The sequence below is a fragment of the Cupressus sempervirens genome, chromosome 8, assembly GCF_028749045.1.
Source record: "Cupressus sempervirens isolate cs-2001-9-10 chromosome 8, ASM2874904v1, whole genome shotgun sequence".
Classification (NCBI taxonomy): domain Eukaryota; kingdom Viridiplantae; phylum Streptophyta; class Pinopsida; order Cupressales; family Cupressaceae; genus Cupressus; species Cupressus sempervirens.
Window position 1 is genome coordinate 610,645,820 of NC_143125.1, and position 25,204 is coordinate 610,671,023.

The 25,204-nt window shown below is 36.1% G+C and overlaps 1 protein-coding gene across 2 annotated transcripts; it reads left to right on the forward strand.

Annotated features, from left to right (window-relative positions):
• Positions 1-12,708: 12,708 nt before the first annotated feature.
• On the forward strand, positions 12,709-24,939 carry LOC149543910 (uncharacterized). Of its 2 annotated transcripts, XM_089798554.1 has the most exons (7): positions 12,709-13,003; positions 19,121-19,401; positions 21,050-21,367; positions 21,544-22,029; positions 22,429-22,495; positions 22,693-23,562; positions 24,352-24,939. In XM_089798554.1, exons 1-7 carry the CDS (start codon positions 12,826-12,828, stop codon positions 24,441-24,443), a joined length of 2,292 nt encoding a protein of 763 aa, XP_089654680.1. In that variant the 5' UTR covers positions 12,709-12,825; the 3' UTR covers positions 24,444-24,939. The 2 variants fall into 2 exon arrangements, with proteins under 2 accessions (XP_089654680.1, XP_089654679.1); XM_089798553.1 differs by lacking the exon at positions 24,352-24,939 and having other exon boundaries at positions 22,693-24,034.
• The last annotated feature ends 265 nt before the right edge of the window (positions 24,940-25,204 follow it).

A 25,204-nucleotide genomic window follows, 5' to 3' on the forward strand; every position in this document is an offset into this window, starting at 1 on the left:
CGGATCCATTTGTGACCCGTCTTACTCCGCACAACTATCACACCTGGAAGGCACAAATGACTAGGATTCTCATGTCAAGAGGTCTATGGTCATGTTTGGATGAGAATCAACCTGTTCTTACATGAGCTTTTCAGGTTCTTTAGCATAGGAACAAAATGGATGAAGCCATGGGATTGATTGCATTGAATATTTCAGACAATCTACTATTTCACTTGGATGGTTTGACCACTCCACGGGCTTATTGGCTCAAATTCCAGACTTTGTTTGGCACAGTGAATGAGTTCTGGGCACTTTAGCTAGATGCAAAGTTGACTTATTTGACACCTGACAACTTTCCCACTATTGATGACTTCTTGATGAAGTTCAAATCTCTACGTACACTTTTATAGGGATGTGGGAAAACCAAAATAGATGATGAGTGTATCTTTTTGATACTCTCAAAGTTGAGGGGACAATATCAGATCTCCTCTTCCACTTTCTACTCCACTATGGATGCCTTGGGTGATAGACATAGGATGCCTTCATTTGAGATATTTTGTGATCGGTTAACCCGTGAACAGTCCAAGATTACTCATATGGATTCACTTTCAAGTTCACAATCACAGACATTTCTTTCCAAGGATACACAGGAATAGAAGTTGAAGCAGATATTAGATCCCTCTTCTACTAGTTCATCATCTTCTAAGAAGAAGGAGAAAAAGAAGATTGAGACTCCTACCCATTCCTATTGTGGGAAAGGATCTCATGATGAGGCACGTTGTTTTCAGAAGAGATGTGATGGCTCTGAGAAATAGATTGCTGATTTGCAAGCTCTCCTTCAGAAGAGCACTATTTCCTCTCCATCCTCTTCTACCTCACAAGGGTCTTCTTTTTAGGCTTCTTCCACCTCTTCAACATCTACATTAGATCTTGGAAAGGGTCATGCATTACAGGCTACCATTACATCTCCTTCACGGGTTCCTTGGATACTAGATTCAAGTGCTTCTCACCATATGACATCTTCTCAAGGTGTCTTCTCCACTCTTGAGGCTTCTCCTATTCCTCACATTCTCATGGGGAATAACACCGCACCACCAATCTATGGGAAAGGTTCAGTTCCCATCCAAGATGGTATATTCAATGATGTATTCTATGTTCCATCTTTGTCTGCCAACCTTCTCTCGATTTCTCAGATTACATGTAGTGGATCAGGGAAGACAGTTGAGTTCACTACTGATTCAGTCTTCATTTGAGATCATGTAACAAGAGGTCTTATTGCTACAGGGGCAGTTGATCCTTCCACTCATCTCTACACCTTCTCACACTTTGGTCCACCATCTCCATTGTTGGAGCATGACTCTTCTCTTTCACAGGAGCATCATGTGGTGCAGTCTGGATACTTGAACCTTTGTATTGTTCCTAAGATCCCTATTTTGGCTGCTACACCACATCCAGTTGAGGGCTTTTCTCTTCTACAAGATTCTTCTTCCACTCTACCTGATCCTCCAGCTTCATTTATTGAGACTCCAGGTACACTTGTTGTGGATACTATAGTGGACATTCATGACAGTGTCATCACACCTGCCTTGGGGATTCCCTTTCCAGTTCCTCGTACATTCTCTTCTAGGCATCAGCTAGGCTTTCCAATTGCCCCTCTCACTCAGGGGTTTCCTTGTTATGTGCCTTTGCTCCTTCCACATTGGAGTTTCATTGGTTTGATCATTTCTACAGGAGCTCCATCATTATGGGGGGGCGTTGGTGTCTATTCTCATGGGGGGGCTGGTTGTACTTATGGTTTTGAGAGAGTCTCTTGATACATTTCTGGTGGAAGTTGTCCTTGGGGAGTCTTGTTGAGGCCTTCCTTCCTTCCTTTATTTTTTAGCATGTTGTTTTTACCTCTTTTTGGGGGAGGGTTTTTCCCATGTGGTTTTCTCTCTTTCCCCATTTATAGAGGTTGCATTTAGTTGCATTGTACTTGGGTACCTAAAATGGCCTTGTTGCTGGGACCCATTTTGCATTTTTTCCTTTGTTTTGTGAGCTTAAGGCATTCCCCTAAGTTGCACTTAAGGGAGGGTGTTAGAGTAAATAATTAATAATTAATTATTTATTCTATTTACTTAAGCTTTCTTAGGTTAATGCATTTATTTAATATTTAGTATTTAATAGTTGTAGTAGTTAGTTGTTGACAACACGGGAGTTTGTTCCCTTCTAGCATGTTCCACTTTTTTGTGGAAGAGTGCTTAGTTGTCAACCTTATCTTCTACCTCCTTCCAGCTTATTCTACAAGCTTCCTTGAGGCCTTTATAAGTGGTCTCTCTCTCATTGTAAATTCATCCATTCACATAGCAATTTCATTTTTCCTATTGTGAAATATTTTCTCTTGCATTGTTGCTTCAAGCTCTTGCTCCTTCGGTTTCTCTTTAGCAAGCTATTTGCACTGCAGGTGATCTTGGTGCATCAACGGAGTTAGATTCTCAACTCCTACAATTCTAACAAGCTACAGGTGAGAGGACACATCTTACAATCCTAACTAGAAAATACATGCAAAGATATCAAAAGATATTGCATTTAAAACATTCTTTGTCTTTAGATGAAACTAGGACAACGACCGCTAAATCGGCATGGTAGAACTTGCTACACGAGTCCACAATTTGATTCAGTTTTGTCCTCTTCTACCTTTAATCATGGAATTCTCAACTACCTCTACAACTACATTCAAAATATTTACTCTTCTTTGGTGGTCATTCCATGAAATCGATTTGTTCTTATTTCCACCATATCCTTACTCCACCAGAAAATATGATCCTCAATCAAAATGTGTTGTTTGAGTGATCAAATCAAATCATCTGTTCAATGTTGCTCAAATCCATTCCCTATTTTTGTGTTATAAAATCAAAATTCATTCACCACCCTAAGGGTGAAAACCCTGATTGACTGCCAGGTGAGATCCACGTATACAATAGTTGAAAGTTCAACTTTGAACTTTTATGACTCTCGATCTCACGATAAGATGATCACACGATAAACTTGAGAAGGAAGCCCTTCATATCATCTCAACATGAAAACCATGGCCTTACAATCACACGATTGTCAAACATTTTTATCTTTTATCACAACATTATGAGCCCATGAAATGGCTTCTATGATCATACGATAATCAAGTATATCATGGCATTGAAACATATCCTATAGCCATCCACGATCTTATGATCACCCTTTATCTTTCATTGGCGTAGCATCTCATCTCTTTTTTACTTTCCTTATGATCTTACGATGAAGGAGTCAGTCATAACATCACCAGATTGGGACATCAGAAGTCCTTTACCTTGTCTTAACATCTCAAGTTTCATAGATTCATCTTTCAATCTCACGATCACCCCTTTACCTTGTCTCACTATCTTATGATCATGCCTTTTCAAATCTTCGTAACCCATCTATCTTTTCGTAAAGATCTTATGATAGACTTTTCATCATAAGATTGAGACTCTAAACCAGCACATGCATATCTTCTTTCTTTAGGCTCTTGGTTCCACCTTGCCACATCAGTTCAAAAGCCTTACGACATCAAACATCACCTGTTCTACTCTTACAATCTTATGATCGCCAACACTTCATAACATCAGACAACATGATGAAAACCTTACAAAATCATAAGAAACCCCTTTTGTCATAGGATCAGGACCCATCATAATGCCTTTGCCTTATATACTCACGATCTTACGATCACCCATTCTTATTACATGGTCACAGGCTATCATTCCTCCCTTCATGATTTGATGACACAGAACATGCCGTAACATTTATACTTTGGCTTTCCCTAGCCTTTATTCGTTGATGATATTACAACTGCATGATGAACCATAGCATCTTAACATAAAAACCATACTCTTGCGACCCTACGATTCCCGCGTACCATCTTATCCCATGCAAAATATTCTTCCAATTACTCAACATCATCATAAGGTTACAACTAATCATTTTAACTTCCCTGATCACACGAACAGAGCATTTTTCATGGCATCTTATTGTCTTAGCATCGACAATCTATGTTTTGATCATAACATCTCCAGGCCACTCTTTGTTTTTACGATCTCACGATAGCCTTGCAAGATCATAACTTTAATATTTCAGCATTAAAAAAATCAAATGAACTCTCATTCTACCTCTATTGATCAATTCATTTGAAAAGTGACCCTACTGGTACCTGTTGACCTTTCATCCTTCTTGGAATGTGCCATGTATCAAATTTTGATTTATCTACTTCTTGCATTAGCTTTACCATCTAGGCCCACAAGGATACATGTCCTTACCTTGCTTCCCTACATTCTCTAAAAATCTTGTAACTTCACATTGCGGTGAAGTGGCATCCATTGATCTCTACAGGATCGACGGTCATGAAAAAACTGCATTTCCTTTGGTCCAGTCATCATCCTCAACCAATGATATTACATCATTATGCCAACGTGCTCCTGACAACTTTCCAATTATTTTAACATTTTTCTTTTGTGGCTTTGACAGGAGCTGGTCCATTAGCTCCATGTGTCTCCCTATTGTTATGTCGTTATAATTAAAACACTTACAACTTTTACTAGCGACATAATGACATTTATTGATCTTCTATGCATTTGACGGCTCATAAACATGCACAATCACTGCTTGGAAACTAAAGAGAAAGAGGGGCCCACCAGGATAGGTGTCATAAGGTCACATCCCTGCTTTTTAAAAAACTTTGTGCAACTTCAGAATGCGGGGATATGCCCATCGTTGATCTATCAAGATCTAACGATCAAGAATATAACTCTACTTGGGTTAAGATTTTCAAAGGAACACTATGTGAACTGACCCAAGGTAGACCTACAACTAAAAGGTAGTTATGCTCTGGATTAAAAGGATATTTGCAAAAAAAATTAAATAGGTTGTACGAAACTTTATAACAAAAGTGTTTTCAAAGGTATTCTAGGGCTTTATTTAAAAACCTTCTGGTGCATTTTGAAAATACAAATAATGCAAAGCTGTTTTTAGGAACCTAAGGCACAAAGGACATTATGGAAACAATAATTAGGGAGTTTTATGGGGAATGACAAATTTTCAAAAACTGCAAGCATCATAAATACTTTCTTCTTGATTTTCACAAGATATTTCAAAATATTTTGGGTAAGTAGAAAATCAGGTCAACATAGGGATCGATTTTCTTGCTTCAGATGATTTGTCATGACTTGTACTATCTATTGTATTATTCTTATGCCTCTTTTGGTCTATTTAACATCATTTGCATGCATTCTTGCAAACACACTGAGATGAAGTGCCATATTGCATTTGTATTTTCATTTAAGTTGTTTTGTCTTATTTTTCCTTCTAATTCGAGTAGTGTCATTTGAGGACACTCATGTAGATTATTGTATTCTTGGGATTCATTATGTCTTGTACCTTATTATACATGCATTGCTCTAATTAAAGTACCATGAGGTGTTGATGTTTTGCCTTTGTTTGCCATCTTCCTTTGTCTAGCAAGTGACCCTTCCATGACATTAGCCTCATGACATATCTGACATTGATCACCTCAATATACACATATGTACTCTTTTGTGCATCTTAATCATGGTTCCATGATATACAGTTCTTTTAGTCCACTTTTCTAGTTGCTTGTCACCTTGCCCTTGTCTGCATTAGGGGGTGTTTTTTGGTTATTTCTCATGCTTCCTTGGTTTGATTGATCAAATCTTCAGGCTTTGGTGTTTTATGCCATCTATAACTTCGAATTCAGTTGTTTGCCTTTGTGCGCCTCCTGATTCGATGCAGATTATAGTCTTCTCTACCTAGTCACATTCTACTTTAGTAGAGGTTCTTCAGATCAACAATTACTTTTGATAGAGCTTTGCAGATTTTACATGCTTCAGTGGTGTTCTTCATGATCATCTCTTGTTCCTATCTTTTGGGACATTCCCTAGTTTGGAGGCTTCTTCAATCCTTCACTAGTTCTTTTAGCATCTTTTCCATCTCTTTTTGGAGTAGGGTTTTTCCCATGTGATTTGCTCTATTTTTCCTCTTTTCAGAGATTTGGTTGTGCTTGGGTACCTCATCAGGCCTTGTTGTTGGGACACATTTCTACTTTCTATAGTAGTTTCTAGGTTTTTAGCTACTCCTAAGTTTAGCTTAAGGGGGGTGTTAAAGTAATTAGATATTTCTTAATGAGCTCTAGTCTACTTAAGCTAAACTTTAGGCATATAATAATTAATTCTTTTATTAATTATTATTATGCAACCTAGGTTAGGCCTTTTTAGGGTTTCAATCTCCTTTATAAGGATGGTCTCTCGTTGTAAACATTCATTGAGATAATTTTATTGTTGATAATAGCAATCCATCTTTTTACTCATCAAGAATGTCTCATCTATGGATCTGACAATTCCTGCCTCCACAGCTTTTTCTTCTCTCTTTCTGTGACAGTTGTTGGCATACAGGTGATTCTTGGGAGCTATGGGGTTGATCATTCATCAACTTCAACACACACATTGCCAGTTTATATTCCACACTTAATGACCTTTTTTTACTATGATCTTGAATGAGGTCCTCAAATTAAGGTTGCAGTAAGATTAATACACATCATAAAGATCACTTAGATTAAACTAAATCATAATAAAGATGAATTAAACCTTAACCCTAATATTACCTAAGGTTGCATACAACTCTTTGCCAAAACCATATTTACCATAACATAAATGCTAATATAATTATAGAATATAACCCAAAGACTAACTACAATGTAAAACATGATACTACCCTAACACTAAGTATAACTGTAACAACACAAATGTCTATAATTCTAATACGAGCACTACCCTTATCATTTTTTGATAATCTAACACTAACATTAAGTGCAGCAATAACAAGTTAAACTTGATTTTAATACAAGCACCATCCCTAACCATAACCTCAACCTTGGGAATATAATTAAACCTATCCACACAAATACAAACAATCCTAATAAAACCAAATACATCTGAAAGGAAACCATAACTTATAATAAAAATCACTATATTGTCAAAGAAGATATGTGGGTTCAAACACTACAAACCACATATTGAACTTATCATAAGGTTGCCCCTAAATGAAAGCATTTTTTAGCATTAACTCTAATTGTAACCATAGTTGTACTCCAATTGATTACATTACCCATTACCTTTCCCTGAGTCTTATAGAAAGCTTAACTATACTAGTACATATAATCTATAACTCTAACCCTAATCAATTGCTATTTTAAACCCTAATTATAATTTTAAACAATTGCATGTTTGACCCTTACTATATTTATAACCTGAGCCATAACTGTACTCCTAATCATGTGTGTAATAATAACCCTAACCCAACTTCTAAATTTAATCCTTTCTCCAATCATGTTTCCTGAGCCCTACATCTAACTCTAACTCTAACCCCAACCCTACCTCTACCCCTACGCCAAAATCTAAACCAAACCCTATCGATAACCCTAACTCTAAACCTAACTCTAACCCTAACCCTAACCACAACCCTAACTTTAACCCTGAATCTAACCTTAACCCTAACTCTATACCTTGCCCTAAATCTAACCCCAACCCTAACTCTAAGCCTAATCCTCACCCCCTAACCCTAACCATAAATCTACTCCTGACTATAACATTTTACGTAACAATATCCTTAAAAAATAATTAAAGTTATTCAAATTGAACACCATATATAGCCCAAAGACTAACTACAACATAAAACATAATAGTTACCTATACACTAACTATAATTGTAACAACACAATTGTTTATAATTCCAATACAAGCACTACCCTTACCATTTTTTGATAACCTAACATTAATATTAAGTGGAAAAATAAAAAGTTAAACTTGATTGTAATACAAGTAGTACCCCTAACCATAACCTTCACCTTGGGAATATAATTAAACTTAGCCATATAAATATAGACAATCCTAACAAAACCAAATGCATCCAAAAGACAACCATAACTTATAATAAAATTCACTATATCGTCAAAAAAGATACGTGGATTGAAATATTACAAACTACATATTGAACTTATCATAAGGTTGCCCCTAAATGTAGGCATTTGTTTAAATACTAACTCTAACTGCAACCATAGTTGTAGTCCAATCGATTACATTACCCATTACCTTTGCCTAAGTCTTATAGAAAGTTTAACTACAAAAGTACATATAATCTAAAATCTTAACCCTAAGCTGTTGCTATTTGTAAAGCTAATTATAATGTTAAATAACTACATGTTAGATCCTTACTATAATTATAACCTTAACCTTAACCATAACCATAACCATAACCATAACCATAACCATAACCCTAGTCCTAATCATGCATGTAACTATAACCCTAAACCAACTTCTAAATCTAACCCTTTCTCCAATTGTGTTTTCCAAGCCTTACATCTAACTCTAACCCTAACCCTAAATCTAAACCTAACCCTGACTCTAACCCTAACCATAACCCTAATTCTAACCCTAACCATAAGCCCTAAAATAACACCAAGTCTAACCCTAACTCTATACCTAACCCTAAATCTAACCCTAATCATAAATCTAACCCCAACCCTAAATCTAACCATAACCTTAACTCAAACGCTAACTATAATTCTAACTCTAATCCTAATCCTCACCCTAACCCTAACCCTAACCTTAACCCTAACCATAACTCTATTCCTAACTATAACATTTTACATAACAACATCCTTAAAATAAATAAAATTTAAAGTTATGCAAATTGAATACCATATATAGAATTAAAAAATAAATGTTGAAGAATAATTGATACTAACCTTATCAAAATAAAAAAATAAACAATGTTTTTCTTGTTGCACACACATGCACACTGCACTGGGATTAATCATTATTGAGGCACATATTTTCATAAATATAACCTTGAGATTAAATGAAAATAGGCACCTCAAAATGATTAAGCTCGACATTATATATACATACATCTAAGCTAGTTTATATTTCTTTGCTTAATAACTATTATTTCTTAATAATCTTCATTCTACAAAAATCACTTATCATATCCCCACCTCATCTTTAACAATATTCTTAAATTTAGGCTAACCAAAACTTGTTATTTCTATCCTACATTCTAATTTCATCTTTAACAAAATCATAAATTTTATACAAATAACAAATAAAAAATAAAAAATTAGATATCCATCCCCTCCTCTTTCGGGAAAATTTCAAATCTGCTCCAAAGTGCTTGCTGCTACTCATGTGTACTATTCTTCTTGTTGGGCTCCCTCTAAAGCCTCATACCTTAAGCTCGAACGTCTTCTCAAGGACTTTCTCTGGGCCTATGATGTTGTGCATCATGGCTTTCACAGAGTTGCCTAAGACTTCTATTGTTTTCCCAAAGATTCTAGTGGCCTTGGGTTACTCTCCATCTGCAAGTAGGGGATAGCCCTCTGTGTCAAGTGGGTCATACAGGCTCTCTTAGGGGATGAAGCCTGGAAAATCTTGCTACGCCACTACATTTCTTCAAGCTTTCCGATCAACCGTCCAACTTGGAAGGGGATTGGTCTTCAAACCCTTCATGTGACCTCTAAACCTATTCAGATTCAGGGCACTTTTGTTGCTAAGAGCATTTGGAAGTCCTTAGAAGCTCTCAAACCTTGGCTTCATTGGGATGGTAATGGATTTAGAGATGGGCTCTCAATGAATCAACAAAACCTTTGGTGTTCGCCCTTGTTTGCCATGCAAGGTGTGCCTTTAGCCAAAATTTAAGGAGCCAGTGCTTTGCAATTATTTCGTAGGGGTATTAGAACTCCTAGAGATTTATTCTTTAGGGTTACTGTGAGCCTTTTCTCATGGGAGGATCTGTAGGTCCAACATAAGCTTATCCATCTAGATCAACAGATAATTGATCTTCTAGTTTTTGCGGTTCCCCCCTATTTGTTGCACAAGCTTGGAACTCACTCATCACACCCATGGTGGAAAGATTGGAAGTGGTACCCTGCCACTCCAATGACTAGTTATAAGCCCAGGCTAGGGTATTGGTGGCTAGTGCCCCATCTTTTGATGGTTGACACTCTCAACCAACACTGGTATTTGCATTCTTTGCATAAGACTTGGAGTCTTAGATTTTCCACTGTTTGGCATACCATCACAGAGCCAAAGATTGCTCACTTTGCCTGGTGTCTTCTCTTCCAAGGTTTGCCTTTGGGTCCTCAACTTCGACATTTGGGAGTCCTAGATCTTAGATGCCCTTTTTGTGGCTAGCTTGAAAGCCTTCTACATATTTTTTGGTTATGCAGAAGAGCTCATAATTATTGGCTTTGGATTTATGATTTTTAAGGCCTTTTCATCTAGAGGCCTTCACTTGGTATATGGTAGTTCTAGGTGATGCTCCCAGACTCCCTTTTAGATATGCTCAGATCTGACATGCTTTTAGATTGGAGATATTATTTACAATTTGGAAAGATCGTAATGCTATTTTATTCTCTCACAACTTTCTTGATATTTATGTTGCAATGTACTCTAAAGCACATATATGTAATAATGTCATGTTGCAGATTCAAGTACAAATTGACAAGGTCGTGCTAGAAGTGGCTCACCTGTAGGAGCTACTTGCTCACTAGGGAAATGCCCCTTGTACGGTTGCCCGAGTACCTCTGGATACTTTTTTTGGTAATCGCACTCCTCCCCGTGGTCACCAGCAGGGCGAAGTAGTTCTGCTCATCGCTCATAGACCCCCAGGCCATAGCCTCATTGCTGCTCTCCTAGTGGTGGATTTCGTGGGCGTTAATGCTTGGTCTCGCCTCTGCAGAGGTTGGGCTCAGGCTGGTCCCCAGTGGCTCCCCCTGCTGCCACTGATGCGGGTTGGTCGTCTGCTCCCCGTGACCCCAAGTGGGCTTTCCCCCGGCTGGATCTTGCCATTTCTCCTCCCAAGGCTAAAGAAGAAAAAGAAGCTGATAAAGATACTACTACTGTTGACAATTAGGCTCCTCCTGAGCCAACCACTAACCCCAAGGATTTTTGGGGTTCCGATGATAAAGACCCTCCTTCGGCTGGCACTGCTCTTGCAGCCTGAAGTTTCTTGTTTTTGCTTATATATGTTTTTTGATGAATAGTTAATTTCTGCCCTTGGGTTGTTTGAACTCATGGGGTGATCCTGAATCCCTTGGCTCCTTTTTTGTGAATGTGTATCTTTAATATTTTAATTAATGGAAAAGGTTTATTCATAAAAAAGAAGAAGAAGAAATCTCATCTTCCAAAACCACCTCATCTTTAACACTATCTTGAAATTTACACTAACAAAAAATTAAAAAAATCCACATTCTACCAAAATCATTTATCTTGCACTCTTAATATCATCTTTAACAATATCCTAAATTTTATGCTAAAGAAAACCTAGTCCTTAATTTGTATTTCTTTGCTTGATAATTAAAAAATAGAAATGTCAAGTGGATCAAAACCAATTATCCTACATTCCATTTAAAAAAAATTTCATAAATTTTACATTAACACTAATAAAAAACTACACACGCCATGTTTAACAATATCCAAATTTTGTAGTAAAAAAAAAAAAATAGAAATCTACATTCCACCAAAATCACTTATCTTACACTTCGAAAGTCATCTTTAACAATATACTAAATTTTATGCTAAACAAAACTTTGATCCTTATTTTATATTTGTTTGACCAATAATAAAAATTAAAGGTTATTCTACTAAATTAACTATCTTACATTCCTAACTTTATCCTTAACAAAAATTTAAATTTTACACAAAAATCACCTATCCTACAATCTTCACACCATCTTTAACAATATTCCAAATTTTACACTAATAATAAATTAAAAAAATAGATACCTAGTAGCCCAAAATCAACTTTCCTACAATTCTCTCCTCATCTTTAACAATATCCCAAATTTTCAATTAATAATAAATCTAAAAATAAAGATCTAATCATCCAAAACCATCAATCCTAAAATTCATATCATCTTTCATACCCATCTATCCGACCATCCTCACCTCATCTTTAACAATATTGTAAATTTTACATGAACAATAATAAAAATAATATAGAAATCTACATTCTACCAAAATCATTTATCCTACATCTTAATGTCATCTTTAACATATAATAAATATTAAACTAAATAAAACTCAATCCTTACTTTATATTTCTTTAACTATAACTCTTTTCTAATATACATTTATTGAATAAAACAATCAATTATCCTAACATTCCTAATTTTAAACTAAACTCAATCATCCAAAACCACACAAACTAAAAATATCTTCAATATTTTAACCCCTTCAATAAAGTTCCTCTTTTAAAATAAAATAAAATAAAGAAATCAACTCCTAAAGCTCCTTTTTTATAAGGTTAAAAGAGTGATAAAACAAAGATAAAGATGGATGGACGGGTGAGAAATTTGAAGGAAAGTTCCTAGGAATGGTTTTTCCTCCTTTCTTATCTCTTTCCTTTTTGGCCCGCTTTGACTAAATCGTAGCCCACAAGCCGCCGCCCCTTCCTGTGTAATGCGCGTGCCACGTGGGACGTCTTCAGTGAAAGAGTGACGAGACAAAGCCGCGTACGCGGACCCCACGATCGAACTCCTCCTCTCGCAGTTTGCCACCGTGTCATCCCACCACTTCTGCAACGTAGGATTTCTGACGTACCCACAGACCCTACCCCACTCTTGTTGCCTTTCTCAATAAATTCTCCTCTAGGGCAGAGAAAATATTTGATTTTTGAAGTTGGGTTTGTGAATCGATTGGAAAAAGTTAAAAACACATAGATTGCTCTGGGAAGCAGAAGAATCTGAGGAGGAGGAAAAGTTGAGAGCTGCTAAGGATTTGGGCAATGGCGGCTGCAGTAGAAGCACCAGATGCAACAAAGTTGCCCCCAGGGTTTCGATTTCACCCTAGTGATGAAGAAATTGTGGGGTATTATCTGAAGAACAAGGTGGCTGGTAAGAGTCCAGAGATCGAAGTCATTCGTGAGATCGATCTTTACAAGTGCGAGCCCTGGGATTTGCCCGGTAATTATTTGGAAACTTTTACCTTTTTTTCGGTAGTTTGCAACTTTTTTTTTCCGGTTCTCCTGATATGTTTATGCTGATTTCGAGTGAGGTTTCATAAGTGTAGCTGGTTTTACGAATTGGGTTTGATTGGTTTCTGAGAATCGTTAATGCCGGAGTAGTTCTGGTGGTTACTGTAGATTTTTGTTGACGTAGAAAATTGGCGTCATTTGACGTGAACTTAACCTTTGGTAGTTCCGTTTTGTTTTTCAAGTTGTTTTCTTTGAGTTCTGCTATTTTCATAGACTGGGGATTGTTGTTTTCGCGGATTTGTTCACTTTGGAGCATGTTCTGGTGTTAGTGCGGGTTGTATTAAGGGAGAACTTTGCAGTCGTTTGACATGAATGTTTTTTGTTAGATTTGTTTTTGTTTCCATTATTTTGTCTCCGATGCATGCTGTTTATCTTAAATTGGGTTTGGTTGTTTAATATGGATCATTTGTGGTAGAATGGGTTTTGGTAGTGGACGTTGACGGAAATAATTGCCGTCATTTGGTAGGAATTTCGAAACAACAGTAGTAGTCAAAGCTTTCGTTAATGGATAGAAGTGAAATGATTTTACTAACGTACACGAGCTGATGTAAAGCTCTAAGTCATCAAAAAATGAACTCTGAGCAGCAATATTACGTTAGCTGTTTGATTGCTCAGCAACAAGGTGAATTATGTGCAGAAAGATTACTTTAGCTCTGATTGGACAGTAACAAGGTCTAGTCGGTAACGCTGCAGCTTCCTTTGGGCGCTGAATGTTTTATTGCTTATATTTAATAGAAATTTACACTCATTTTGCGATGTTTACTTTTTTAACTCTCTTTTTGCAATGTTTTCTCTTCAAAGACTGCCTATAAAATCAATTCTTGCTCTCTTCCGTAGCATAGAGCATATAACCAACTCTTAAGGAGACAATGAACTAGGTTTTTCAATTTATCCAGCCATCCAGGACCGTGCCATTCTGCTTTCGCCACACCAAAAGTGAAAATCAGATTCAATCTCTCCACTGAATTCTCCTAAGTTGTTGCCCAGTGCTGGCTTCACATCTGAGTTGATGTCTTCTTGCCCACAGCTGGACTGTAATCATCTTTTCCGTCCATTTGGTCTCTCCATCCATGTGACGGGGATCTGCACCTTGATCTGCCCTTGTCCCTGGTTTCTTCGAGTATGGTGGTTATGCATCCTATAGAATTGGGCGGGCCACCCCAATCTAGAGCCTCCCACCCCTGGGGAAAGACAATTGAAAGATGAAGATGCTTGAACCCAAACTATATTAGTGATGCTATTCAAGGGTGGGAAGACAGGCAGGGTCTTCGCCACTGTTTTTCATTGGACTTTTCTTGGAAGACGTGTTAAACTTATGTCATACAACCAGGCAATGTATTGCATATTATATTTGTGTTAGATGATGTAGATAGTTGATTGATGGTTGATGTAAACATATATTGGCGATTGATAGGATACATGACACCATTTTGTAGGGTGCATATATGAAGTGGTTCTGTATAGCAGTTTTCAGGTGGAGGTCCACATCTATTAGCGGAAACATATCATTTTAACTATGGAACATGTCGTTAGTTATAAGCTATACATCTCGTGGGTTGGGCTGGATTAGTGAAACTTTTACTCACAGAATGAAGGTTTCTGAGGCTAGAAATTACAAAGGCAATCTGTACCATTTATGAAGAATCATGCAGTTTACTCGTTAGAGAAATGGGGCTATGTTTTTAGTTTTTTCTCATAGACTCATTTTAAATGCCAAATCTCTATACATAGCCACGTTGGGAGGGGAGCTGAAGGCACATGTAAGGGTCACATAATGTTATGGTAAGTAGATCCCAACAACTGACAGGGGGGTTTCTTCTCTTATTTTGGCTTGTTATGAATCAAATGGCAAATCTCTATATATGGTCATTTTGGAGTTAGCTGAAGGCACATGCAAGGGTGACATAATATTATGTTAATTAGATGCCAACTACTGAGGGGAGCTTAATTATTAGTTTTTTTTCCATATTATTTTAAATTGAAATCTCTATACATTGTGACATTACTATCAAGATTTAAATATGTAATTTTTTCGTTCAAACTTATTGACCCATGTTTCGTGAGTATGCGTTTACACAAATGTATTTCTCATGACAATGTCATTGGATTTGGGTAACGAAAGCAGAGTGGGTTCAACCATGGAGGAAACTCCATAGTTAAGCACACTCAAACTGGAGTAGTACAGGGATGGGGACCTCCTGAGAAGCTCCGATGCTTCACTTCTATGTGCATCACCTAGATCCAATGAGTGCTAAGTGTTCTATTCATTGTAATGAGAGATGGATTTGTGTAAACCACTGCTCATGAAACATGGGGCAATAAGTTTGACTCAAAAACTACACAATTAAGTTCTGATAGTAGTATCACAATTTGACTGGGCAATAAGTTTGACTCAAAAACTACACAGTTAAGTTCTGATAGTAGTATCACAATTTGACTTGTGTGAAAAATATCTCCCACTTATCAATTGATGAGCTTAAGGGGCTTTCTACTAAATGGTAAATAAGGCACAGCACTTGGTGAAGGTTTTGCAAATGGGGTTGCAAGCAGAGTGGGTTTAACCAATAGAGAAAACTCCATAGTTAAGCGTGCTCATGCGGGAGTAATACTGAGCTGTTGACCTCCCGGGAAGTCCTGGTTCTCCCCTCTATGAGCATCACCTAGATCCTAAGTTGCTGGTTTGTATTAGGGTTCAAGATTCAGTTTTGAAATTCGTTCAATTTTTTTGGGTTGGGTTCAGATTCTTTTTGGGTTCGTCTATATATGAATATATGTTTTTAAAAATGTCTGTGAACATATCTGCAGCAGCAAACATCATGAAACATGGGGCAATAAGTTTGACTCAAAAACTACACAGTTAAGTTCTGATAGTAGTATCACAATTTGACTTGTGTCAAAAATATCTCCCACTTATCAATTGATGAGCTTAAGGGGCTTTCTACTAAATGGTAAATAAGGCACAGCACTTGGTGAAGGTTTTGCAAATGGGGTTGCAAGCAGAGTGGGTTTAACCAATAGAGAAAACTCCATAGTTAAGCGTGCTCAAGCGGGAGTAATACTGAGCTGTTGACCTCCCGGGAAGTCCTGGTTCTCCCCTCTATGAGCATCACCTAGATCCTAAGTTGCCAGTTTGTATTAGGGTTCAAGATTCAGTTTTGAAATTTGTTCAATTTTTTTGGGTTGGGTTCAGATTCTTTTTGGGTTCGTCTATATATGAATATATGTTTTTAAAAATGTCTGTGAACATATCTGCAGCAGCAAACAAGTTCATACACCGCTATGCTAATATTAAAGCAACATAACAAAGCACACCACCGTATCAACAGGGCAGTTCAAAAAGAATAATGTCAACATTAATGATCAGCCATCTTGATCAAATATCATAAAAAACTATCAAGCAAATTGTCGCCATTCTGCTGTAGCAAATCAGAAGCACAAAAAGTATTGCTATAGGCCCCTTTAAGGCCAAGATTGTGATAGTTTCCATATTGTATGCTCCACACATCTTTTATCATGCTGTATGATTCAAAGAAAGCAGCTTTGGATCAGACTGGATAAAGCCAAGAAAGCAGGCTTTGGATCTAGATTTAACCACAGTAAAGATCTCTTTAGATTTTGTTCAATCCATACTTCTCTATTCATCTTAGCCTGTATTACATACATTCCATAATAGATGTGTGGCACTTCTATACATTCTGATTCTTTTCAAGCTTTCAAATTAAATATGATTAGTAATTTGAGTTTAATCCTGTTCTTGAGTCTAGTTTGGCATTAAAAACTTTTTAAAAAAGTAAATAAAAGGATGTTTTCCGACCAAATTCTTCAAAATTTTGTCCGGTTTCAATGTTGGAAACCAGAGTTGCCCAAAAGTCGTCTAAGTTCTGTCAAGGTTCCTCTAAGAGAATTCCTAGCAAAATTTGGTCTCTGTGGCAGACTTTTGAGAGAATCTGACAAGGACCAGACTTTTGAGAGGATTGAACTTGGAATTCCTAGGTCCAGTAGAGAATGGGGTAACTCAGCCTAGATCCAATGAGTGCTAAGTGTTCTATTCATTGTTGTGAGAGATGAGCTTGTGTAAACCACTACTCATGAAATATGGGTCAATGAGTTTGACTCAAACACTACACAGTGAAATCTTGATAGTAATATTTACAATTTGACTGGCTGTGAAAATTATATCCTACTTATCAATCTCTATACATATTGATGTTTTTAAACTAGAGATACACAACAAATAGGAAAGTGACCTTTAATTAGAAACATCTGGGATCAAGATGTTAGCAGTAACCCAATGCCAGAATAAAATAAAAGAAATAGTAAGAAATGGTAAATTTTTAATTAAAAAGAAACAAGTTGAAATTACTGTTCAAATTGTGTGAAACTTCTTCAGAAGTGGCCTTCACTGAAGAATGATATTATCTTGTCAGCTGCCTGCCAAAGTTCCTGCTTCTGAAGATTTAAAATATTGTGCTAGTGTTTTTAGGGATTGTTGTTACTATTTTTGTATCATCACACTATCAAGTTTGTATGTATTATGTTGTTTTGCTCAGTTCACACTATAACATGTCCTTACACAAGGATATGCATGTAGAATCAAAATGCTATTAATTCTCAAACTAGTCACATCAGGCCAGATATGTGTATGTAGATCATAATGGGGAATTAGTTTCCCCTTACAGTTGTATTGTTTTTAAAATAGTTATGGCAAATTTTGAATCAGAAATTTAAATTTAAACAACATTTTAGGACAACTTTAGGGCAAATTTTTTGATGCCCCGGTTGGCTCATGCATCATTGTTTGAATGCCAACATGTTCAATTAAAAGATAATTAGAGTATATGTCTGAAATTATTTGGATCATTGCCTTAGCCTTTTGGATAAAAACATAACCATATAATTACAAGAAGCTTAGAAATGGTGAGAGGTTGAGAAACTAAATATTGTGAACGATAGAGAACAAGTGAAAACTCTTTTGAATCATCAATGAAGATTCAAAGAAGCTTAACTGTCTATGATAAATGCATTTCTTCTATTGTTTTTTATTTATTTAGTATTGTACTTTTGTCTTTTTGAAATAGTTGAATCCAATTCATTGTGCTAACAGTGAAGGTGCATGCCTCTGTTGTTATCTTCAATGATGACTTTATTTTATGGATCTTTCAGTATTCTGAAACTCCAAACAGCTAGATATAAAACATTCACCTCGACTTTTTAGTGAATTGGATGCAAGTTTGAAATTCAAAAATGTTAAGATGTATGTTACTCGAAGCTCTTATAAAATCATATCATTTTGTTGTCAATATCCAGAGTTAAACTAAAATATAATTTACAGAGATGTTAAATTTTGAGTTTTCATATTGTTGAATTTAATTTGAATGCAATTGGCTCTTGTGAATCCTTTATTGGCTAGTTTTTTAAGATTTCAGGTTTCATATTAGTGGACAAAAAAATCAGGGTTTATAAAAGTTATGCAAACATTATTTATCTTCAGGTAAAATACTAAATAGTGATATGAATATTCTCTCTAAGTTGCTGATTAGAGTTGTCATTTTATTTGTTGAGTAGTTTTGGTTGGTAATTTGAGCAATGTCTATTCAGTTTTTCTGGTTTCTAAAAGGTGGTTTGTGTTAAAGGAATCAGTTTTGCTTCTCTGTGTATCTTTGAGTGTACAATACAGTTTGTTAGGGATTCTGTAATTTTTTCCCCCTCCGACTTAGGATTGATTGTTGGTTCTTAATTATCACAGATTAATGTAGATGGTAATGTCTGCAGTGTGCAGTTCTTTTTCTCCTATTAATTTACTGACAAGGAAGCCTATCTTTCCTTTTGTAATCCATTTATTGCATGTGGTGTTTATTTTTCAAAATAGCTTTAGCCTTTGTTAAGAGTATTGTTCTTTTGTCATCTGTATGTTCCATGTAGTTGTTGAAGAGCTGAGCCAGGTAATTGTTTTGCCAGGCTTTGTTGAGTGCTCTTTTCATTTTTGTTTGAGAAGTTCAAAAGCCTCATTATCTACAACTAAATTTAAAATCTTCAACTTTTGCAGATAAGTCTATCTTGCCTACTACTAAAGATCTAGAATGGTTTTTCTTTAGCCCTCGTGACAAGAAATATCCCAACGGGTCACGCTCAAATAGAGCTACTGAAAAAGGTTACTGGAAAGCAACAGGAAAGGATCGGAAAGTGACCTCTCAATCCGACAAGATTGGAATGAAGAAGACTTTAGTCTTCTACAAAGGCCGTGCTCCAAATGGACAAAGAACGGATTGGCTGATGCATGAATATCGCCTAGATGAAACACAGTGCATTGCAGCTCCTCACTTAAAGGTATCCATTCAATTGTTCTTGTTTACTTTTTGCGAATTCTTCATCATCTGATTTTTTTTAGGAACAGATTACACCTTGCTTGGAGGTGCAAAAATAGTCTTTTCTCGTTTTTATTTTTTCTGTCACATATGGGGGAGTTGAATTTAGCCATTTATTTTACATATCACCACAATTGTTTTGGCATTTGAGAACCATAGAAGACATTCCCAGCAGGGGACATATTCTAGACAAACTTACCTGTGAGGGGAACATGTCCCCAAAGAAACTTGGGGAAACTTGCACCGTTTAGTTGAAATTTAATGAAATGATACAGATAAAAGATGAGGATGAATACAAACTTTTATTTTAGTTCCAACTACCAAACAACAATATATTTATGTATTTGGTCTAATGAGTGGCTTATATTCCATTTATGAATCATGTATATAGAAAATGAAATATTATAAAGGAATAAATTTACGCGTACAGTTTTCTTTAATCTAACATTAGCATGAAGGAAACTGGATATGTGCATTTGCGAGATCCGTCTGCACCATTTTCCATAAACCCATTTTTGGTTCATACATACTATTGTAATTTTAATATATGGTAACCGAGTGACTTAGTTTTTTGAATTAAGCTATTAAAGTAAGATGCCTTGTGCTTATATTCCACTTGAAGAGTCAAGGTTACTAACATCAAGCCATTTTTGAAAGAAAAATAACTCTTTTAAGCAACAGTATAATTTCTCTCCTAGTGTCGGTTGCTTTAGAAAGAAAAAGGAATTCCTTTAAGCAGCACAAACAAATTATAATGAATAGCATGAGCAAAATTTTTATGATTTGGACTTCTCTGCTAAAAACAGTCACATAAGAAAGAAAAAGGAATTCATTTAAGTATCACAAACAAATCATAATGAGTAGCACCACCGACATTTGTATGATTTGGATTTCTTTACTCACATCAGTCAATTTATAAAGAAAAAGGAATTTAAAGCAGCACAAACAAATTACAATGCATATTCCCACTGATATTTCTAGGATTTGATTTCTTTTTGAGAAAATTTAATTATGCTCACCTGCCAAGATGACAACATGGAAAATAAAGGAGTCTACATATTTTTAAAGAATGTTGGATGTGTTTAAGACCAGCAGCAGTACATTTGTTGCCTGTTCCATGTTATTCTTTCATGTCCATGCCAACTTCTTTCTCTGTACAGTCTTCATGCCCAAAGTATCTATCCTGCAGAAAAGCAATTGATAAAAGGAAGGGTGCCAAACAAAGAGAGTCGATTCCTTTGTTAAAAATTCAGTTGACACATACATTCTGTCAAATAAGTTAAGTTTGAATTATATGTTAGGAGAGATGATATTCCGACTTTTATGGTTGCCAAATGGAATTAACAATGTTCGCATTTTTTAATCTTGATCTACATTTTTGGGACTTGAAAACTAATATCTTTGAGATGTGTCTAGTGATTATCCTTCCATTTGGCTCTTGAGCTGTAAGCATTTGGCATTCATAGTTCATATAAAATATTTGAGAAATATTAGACTAAATCTCAGATTCTTCCATTGCTGATAATATTTTAAAAATCAAGATTGCTTGAAAGCCAATTTTTCTGGATAGCTATTTGCAAATGTCTAAATAATCAGGTTTACTTTTGCAGGAACTTTATGTGGTATGTCGAGTATTTAAAAAGCCCAAACAAGGCATAAAGAATGGAGAGCAATATGGGGCAACTGAGGACTTTGGTTGCAATTTTTCTCCTACTAATGTGAACATAGCAGGTGAAGAGTCAGAAGAAAGGTCCTCACCTCTTCAACAAGAAGATGACACACAGGCCACTTCGGGCTTGCGATCAGAAACGTCATCTGAGGTTATAGACAATAAGATTGATGACAATGCTGGCTTTGATGGGTCAATGGATTCTTTGCAGGGAAGGTCTAATCCAGATTATATTCATCTTACTTCTGTCAATAAAAATGTATGTAATGTGTGAACCCTTCTAAACAAGCAACCACTTTAAACTTTTAAAGCCGTTTTCCATTTTCTGATTTCAAGTATAATAAAAGTTTGCTATATCATGCCTGTTTCAGTTAAATTAACAAATTGAGTATATATGTTTATAACATGTTCTTTTCTTGTTTGATCACTTTCCAGGACAACATGGAGCCGGGGACTCAAGAATTGCCATCTGAATCTGCAAGTCAGGAATACATGGATGATGAGGAATTCAATCAGCTACTGGACATTTTTAACCCTGATCCTTGTACCTCTTTTGGAGGCTTAATGAATCCCTGTTATGGAGATGTAATTTCTAATCCTGAACAGGATAATTTAGACTTGTCTTTCATCGACAGTTTTTGGAGTAATTTTGATCAGTCTAATGAGGAATCAAATGATCATCGATCATTTTCTGGAGAGGTAAATGATAGCATACCAGATTATGGTGTTCATTTCCAGTTGCGCACTCGCTCTTCACCATGGCAGGATCATGAACAGCAATTACCCAATCAGGGGACTGCTTCAAGAAGAGTTCGTTTGCAGATATACAAAACTGATGAATCTGAAGACTTGAACAAACAGAATGGGCTCTCTGGATACTGCCAGTCAGAATGTCATGATTGTACCATTGATAAATCAGAGGTGGGATTTATGCTTTCCTTATTACTAATGGAGTAATATACAGCATTTTGTCTATTACAAATATATAATCAAACTTGATATATATAATTCTCAACTTTTTACCTTATAATATATGACATAGATGATTAGATGCCCAAGTGAGCTCTTCCTTTTACAAAGTAAATTATCAAGAACTGATACCTTCAACATGCTGTATGAATGGTATTTTGATTTTCCTTAAAGAAGTTAGAAAGGACTCTGTTTGCTTGTTTGTATGCTTCTTGTTCCACAGTTTATATTTGCCATCATGAGCTTAAACATACTTTAAATATGAAATTCTTTTAAGATAGATTCCATTTTACCACTTTTTTTTTTGTTTTTATATCTAACTCAATGAAGTACATGATACTTTGTGTACAGACTGTTACACTGATAGAATGTCCTGCACCACCATCTTTGCCGAGGAAAACACACTCTTATGAAGAAGGTATGATTGATACTATAAAAGCTTTCTTGAGTGCTATATCTTTAACCTGTCTTTATTTCCTCACTAGTAGTATTTGGTAGGCCTAGATCTTTGTGATGTAGAACAACGCAGAGATGTAAATGAGCAGAATCGCTTTGTCAATTTTTTTGTTACATTAGTGGAGAATGATGATCTTAACATAGTTTTATATGTTGCAGGTGATGCAGAATCCAGTCTTGTCTATCATTCTTCCAAGGCTTTTGAAGGAGTTACAAATGATTATAGCTCGACAGTAGAATGCGCTCAAGCTTTAGCATCTTGCCTTTCCACTGAGGAGTATGTAGAGAGAAGTGAAAATTCTTCAACTGCTACAGAATCAGAAGAATCTATTCTTAGTGTAGCATTGGATGCTCTGAAGATATCAGGTTGTGGTCAATCCTCATTTGCCTCAGATGCACTCCTGAAAAAAAACATCCATGATAACAGCGAAGCATCTCAAGAGCAAGATAACAAATCTGTTTCTGTGACAAGAGAAGAAACATTGGTAGATAAATCAGAATATGTGGAGAAATTTGTAGATGCAATCTCAGATTGTAATTTAGAAGTACCCAACCAGGATGACTCTGGTGATAGTTCAGTAAAAAGAGTAAAACTGGTTTCTCATGGGACTTCATCCACTGACCTTCAAACAGGCTCTGAAATTTTGTCTATAAGTGCCAACAAAATGAAATTGGTAAAAGAAACTGAAAGTGTGAGATATTCTGCTTCAGAAGTGAAACCTGGAGCTAAAAATAGTTGTAAGAAGGGCAGTAAGGAATCTGACAGTGTAGGAAGTTTTAACTCCATGAATGCCCAAGCTATTAGTTCTTCTGGCACTGGTATGGAAGATAGTGGCATCAGTTGTGAAGGAAGTGTTAAACGCACAGGCTTTAATTTTACTTGGTATGGCTTGAAGTTGAGAGGGAAGTCTATGCCAAAAGATATGGTGTTTGATGGTAAAGAAAACTCAGTGGATGTAACAGGAGGTCTTTCCCTCCACCGCACCGAGGAGGGTGACAATGTTTCTGTTGATTTACAGAAGGCACATGGTATCTTCAAATGGTTTTCTAAGTTTAAAAGCAATTTCTCCAAAGGCTCCAATAGTATTTCTTTATTAACGTGCCTGCTTGGTACAGCCATTCTAGTCTTTTTCATAAGGGTTATATGGCAGTTAGCTAGAAGTTCACCACCTATCATCTTCTTAGGAAAATCTTGATGAACACAAACTGTGAAACTAATAACTCCCTCTTATCCATTGTTAGTCCTTGTACATATACCAATTCCTTTCTTGTAAATGCTTTGCAAAATATCATACTTACCCATTGTTAGGTTCCGAATATCAATATGATCGAGGATCTTTGTTCTGACTGCTATCTTTGTAACCGGTTCTCTATCATCTAGGAAATTTGAGAATCTGTTTTGCAATTGCACTTTTTGATTGCAATTGATTCAGGATCTCCATACAATGTACAATTTTGAATCTGTTTACCAGAGTATTAATATGAGGATTCTGACCTAGTATATTTTGTGTGCCTGGGCTTTTCTGTAACAAGAAGTTTGGCCTGATCTGCTGTAGGCTGTATAAAATTAGACAGGCCCTCTTTTGGTGATTATGGCAAATGTCCCACTTGCACATATTTTAGGCATCCTTTTTCTATTGAAAATTAATTGATTTGAAATTATTTGTCACGTTATTTGAGCTGTAGCTTTTATGCAGGACTTGTGTTTTGGTGATTGCTACTGAGTTTTTATCTTTGTAAAGTTTAAAGCATTTTTTATGGTATGCTAGACTGATCTATTTTTTTTGAATGGTTGATGCACGGTGACATCTGCTCAAGACATATACTTTCTCTGGGGATGGACATATTTTTCAAGAAAATGGATGGCACAGTCAATTGGTTTTAGCCTTATGTTAGAGATTGCACTGTGATGCAAATCATTGTATTTCAAAACCAGATGCTATGGTGAAGAGGTAAATCATGTCTGATGACATAATGCAGTGGCAGAAATTGAATTTCTTTGAAGCTGAAATGAATTAAATTTCCAGGAAATTTTATTCTGCTACTGGAATGTAGTCCATTTCAAAGTTGACCACCATTGAGGTTCATGATGGCCAGGTGTTATGAATGAGTTCATCTCAGTCACTCGTTGTATTAAAAGCTGGAGGACATCATAAATTTATGGACTTTGCCACACAATCATCTTATCTACGTGTCATCATTTTGTAGTTATATTTTGTAATTTATGTGAGAATTTGAAGATTGCCATCATCAATATACTTGTATGCAATTCGTCAATGATAATAACAGCTCAGCTAGTAGAGCTAAGCTGAATTGCCTATCTGCTGAAATATATGCAACGAGCATAATACAGTTATGTTTTCTCTCCTTTCTATATATATGTAAATGTTGATATTCACTGGGAAATCCGTTAAGGATGTTGGACTGCTTGTTATTTGTATCCGTGACAGGTGAAGCTTTGTTGGCCACATATGGATTATAGCGGTGGGATCCTGTCAACCCAGTCATGTTTCAATGCAGGTCTGGAAATATTTGTCTTTCATGAATTTGGTTGATCATGGTTGATCGCTTTGATTGACATAATTTTGTAGGTAGATATATTGTTGTGGTCTATTTGAGTTTTTTGAAATTTCAATTCCCATCTTTCATCCATGATCTTAGTTTCCATTAT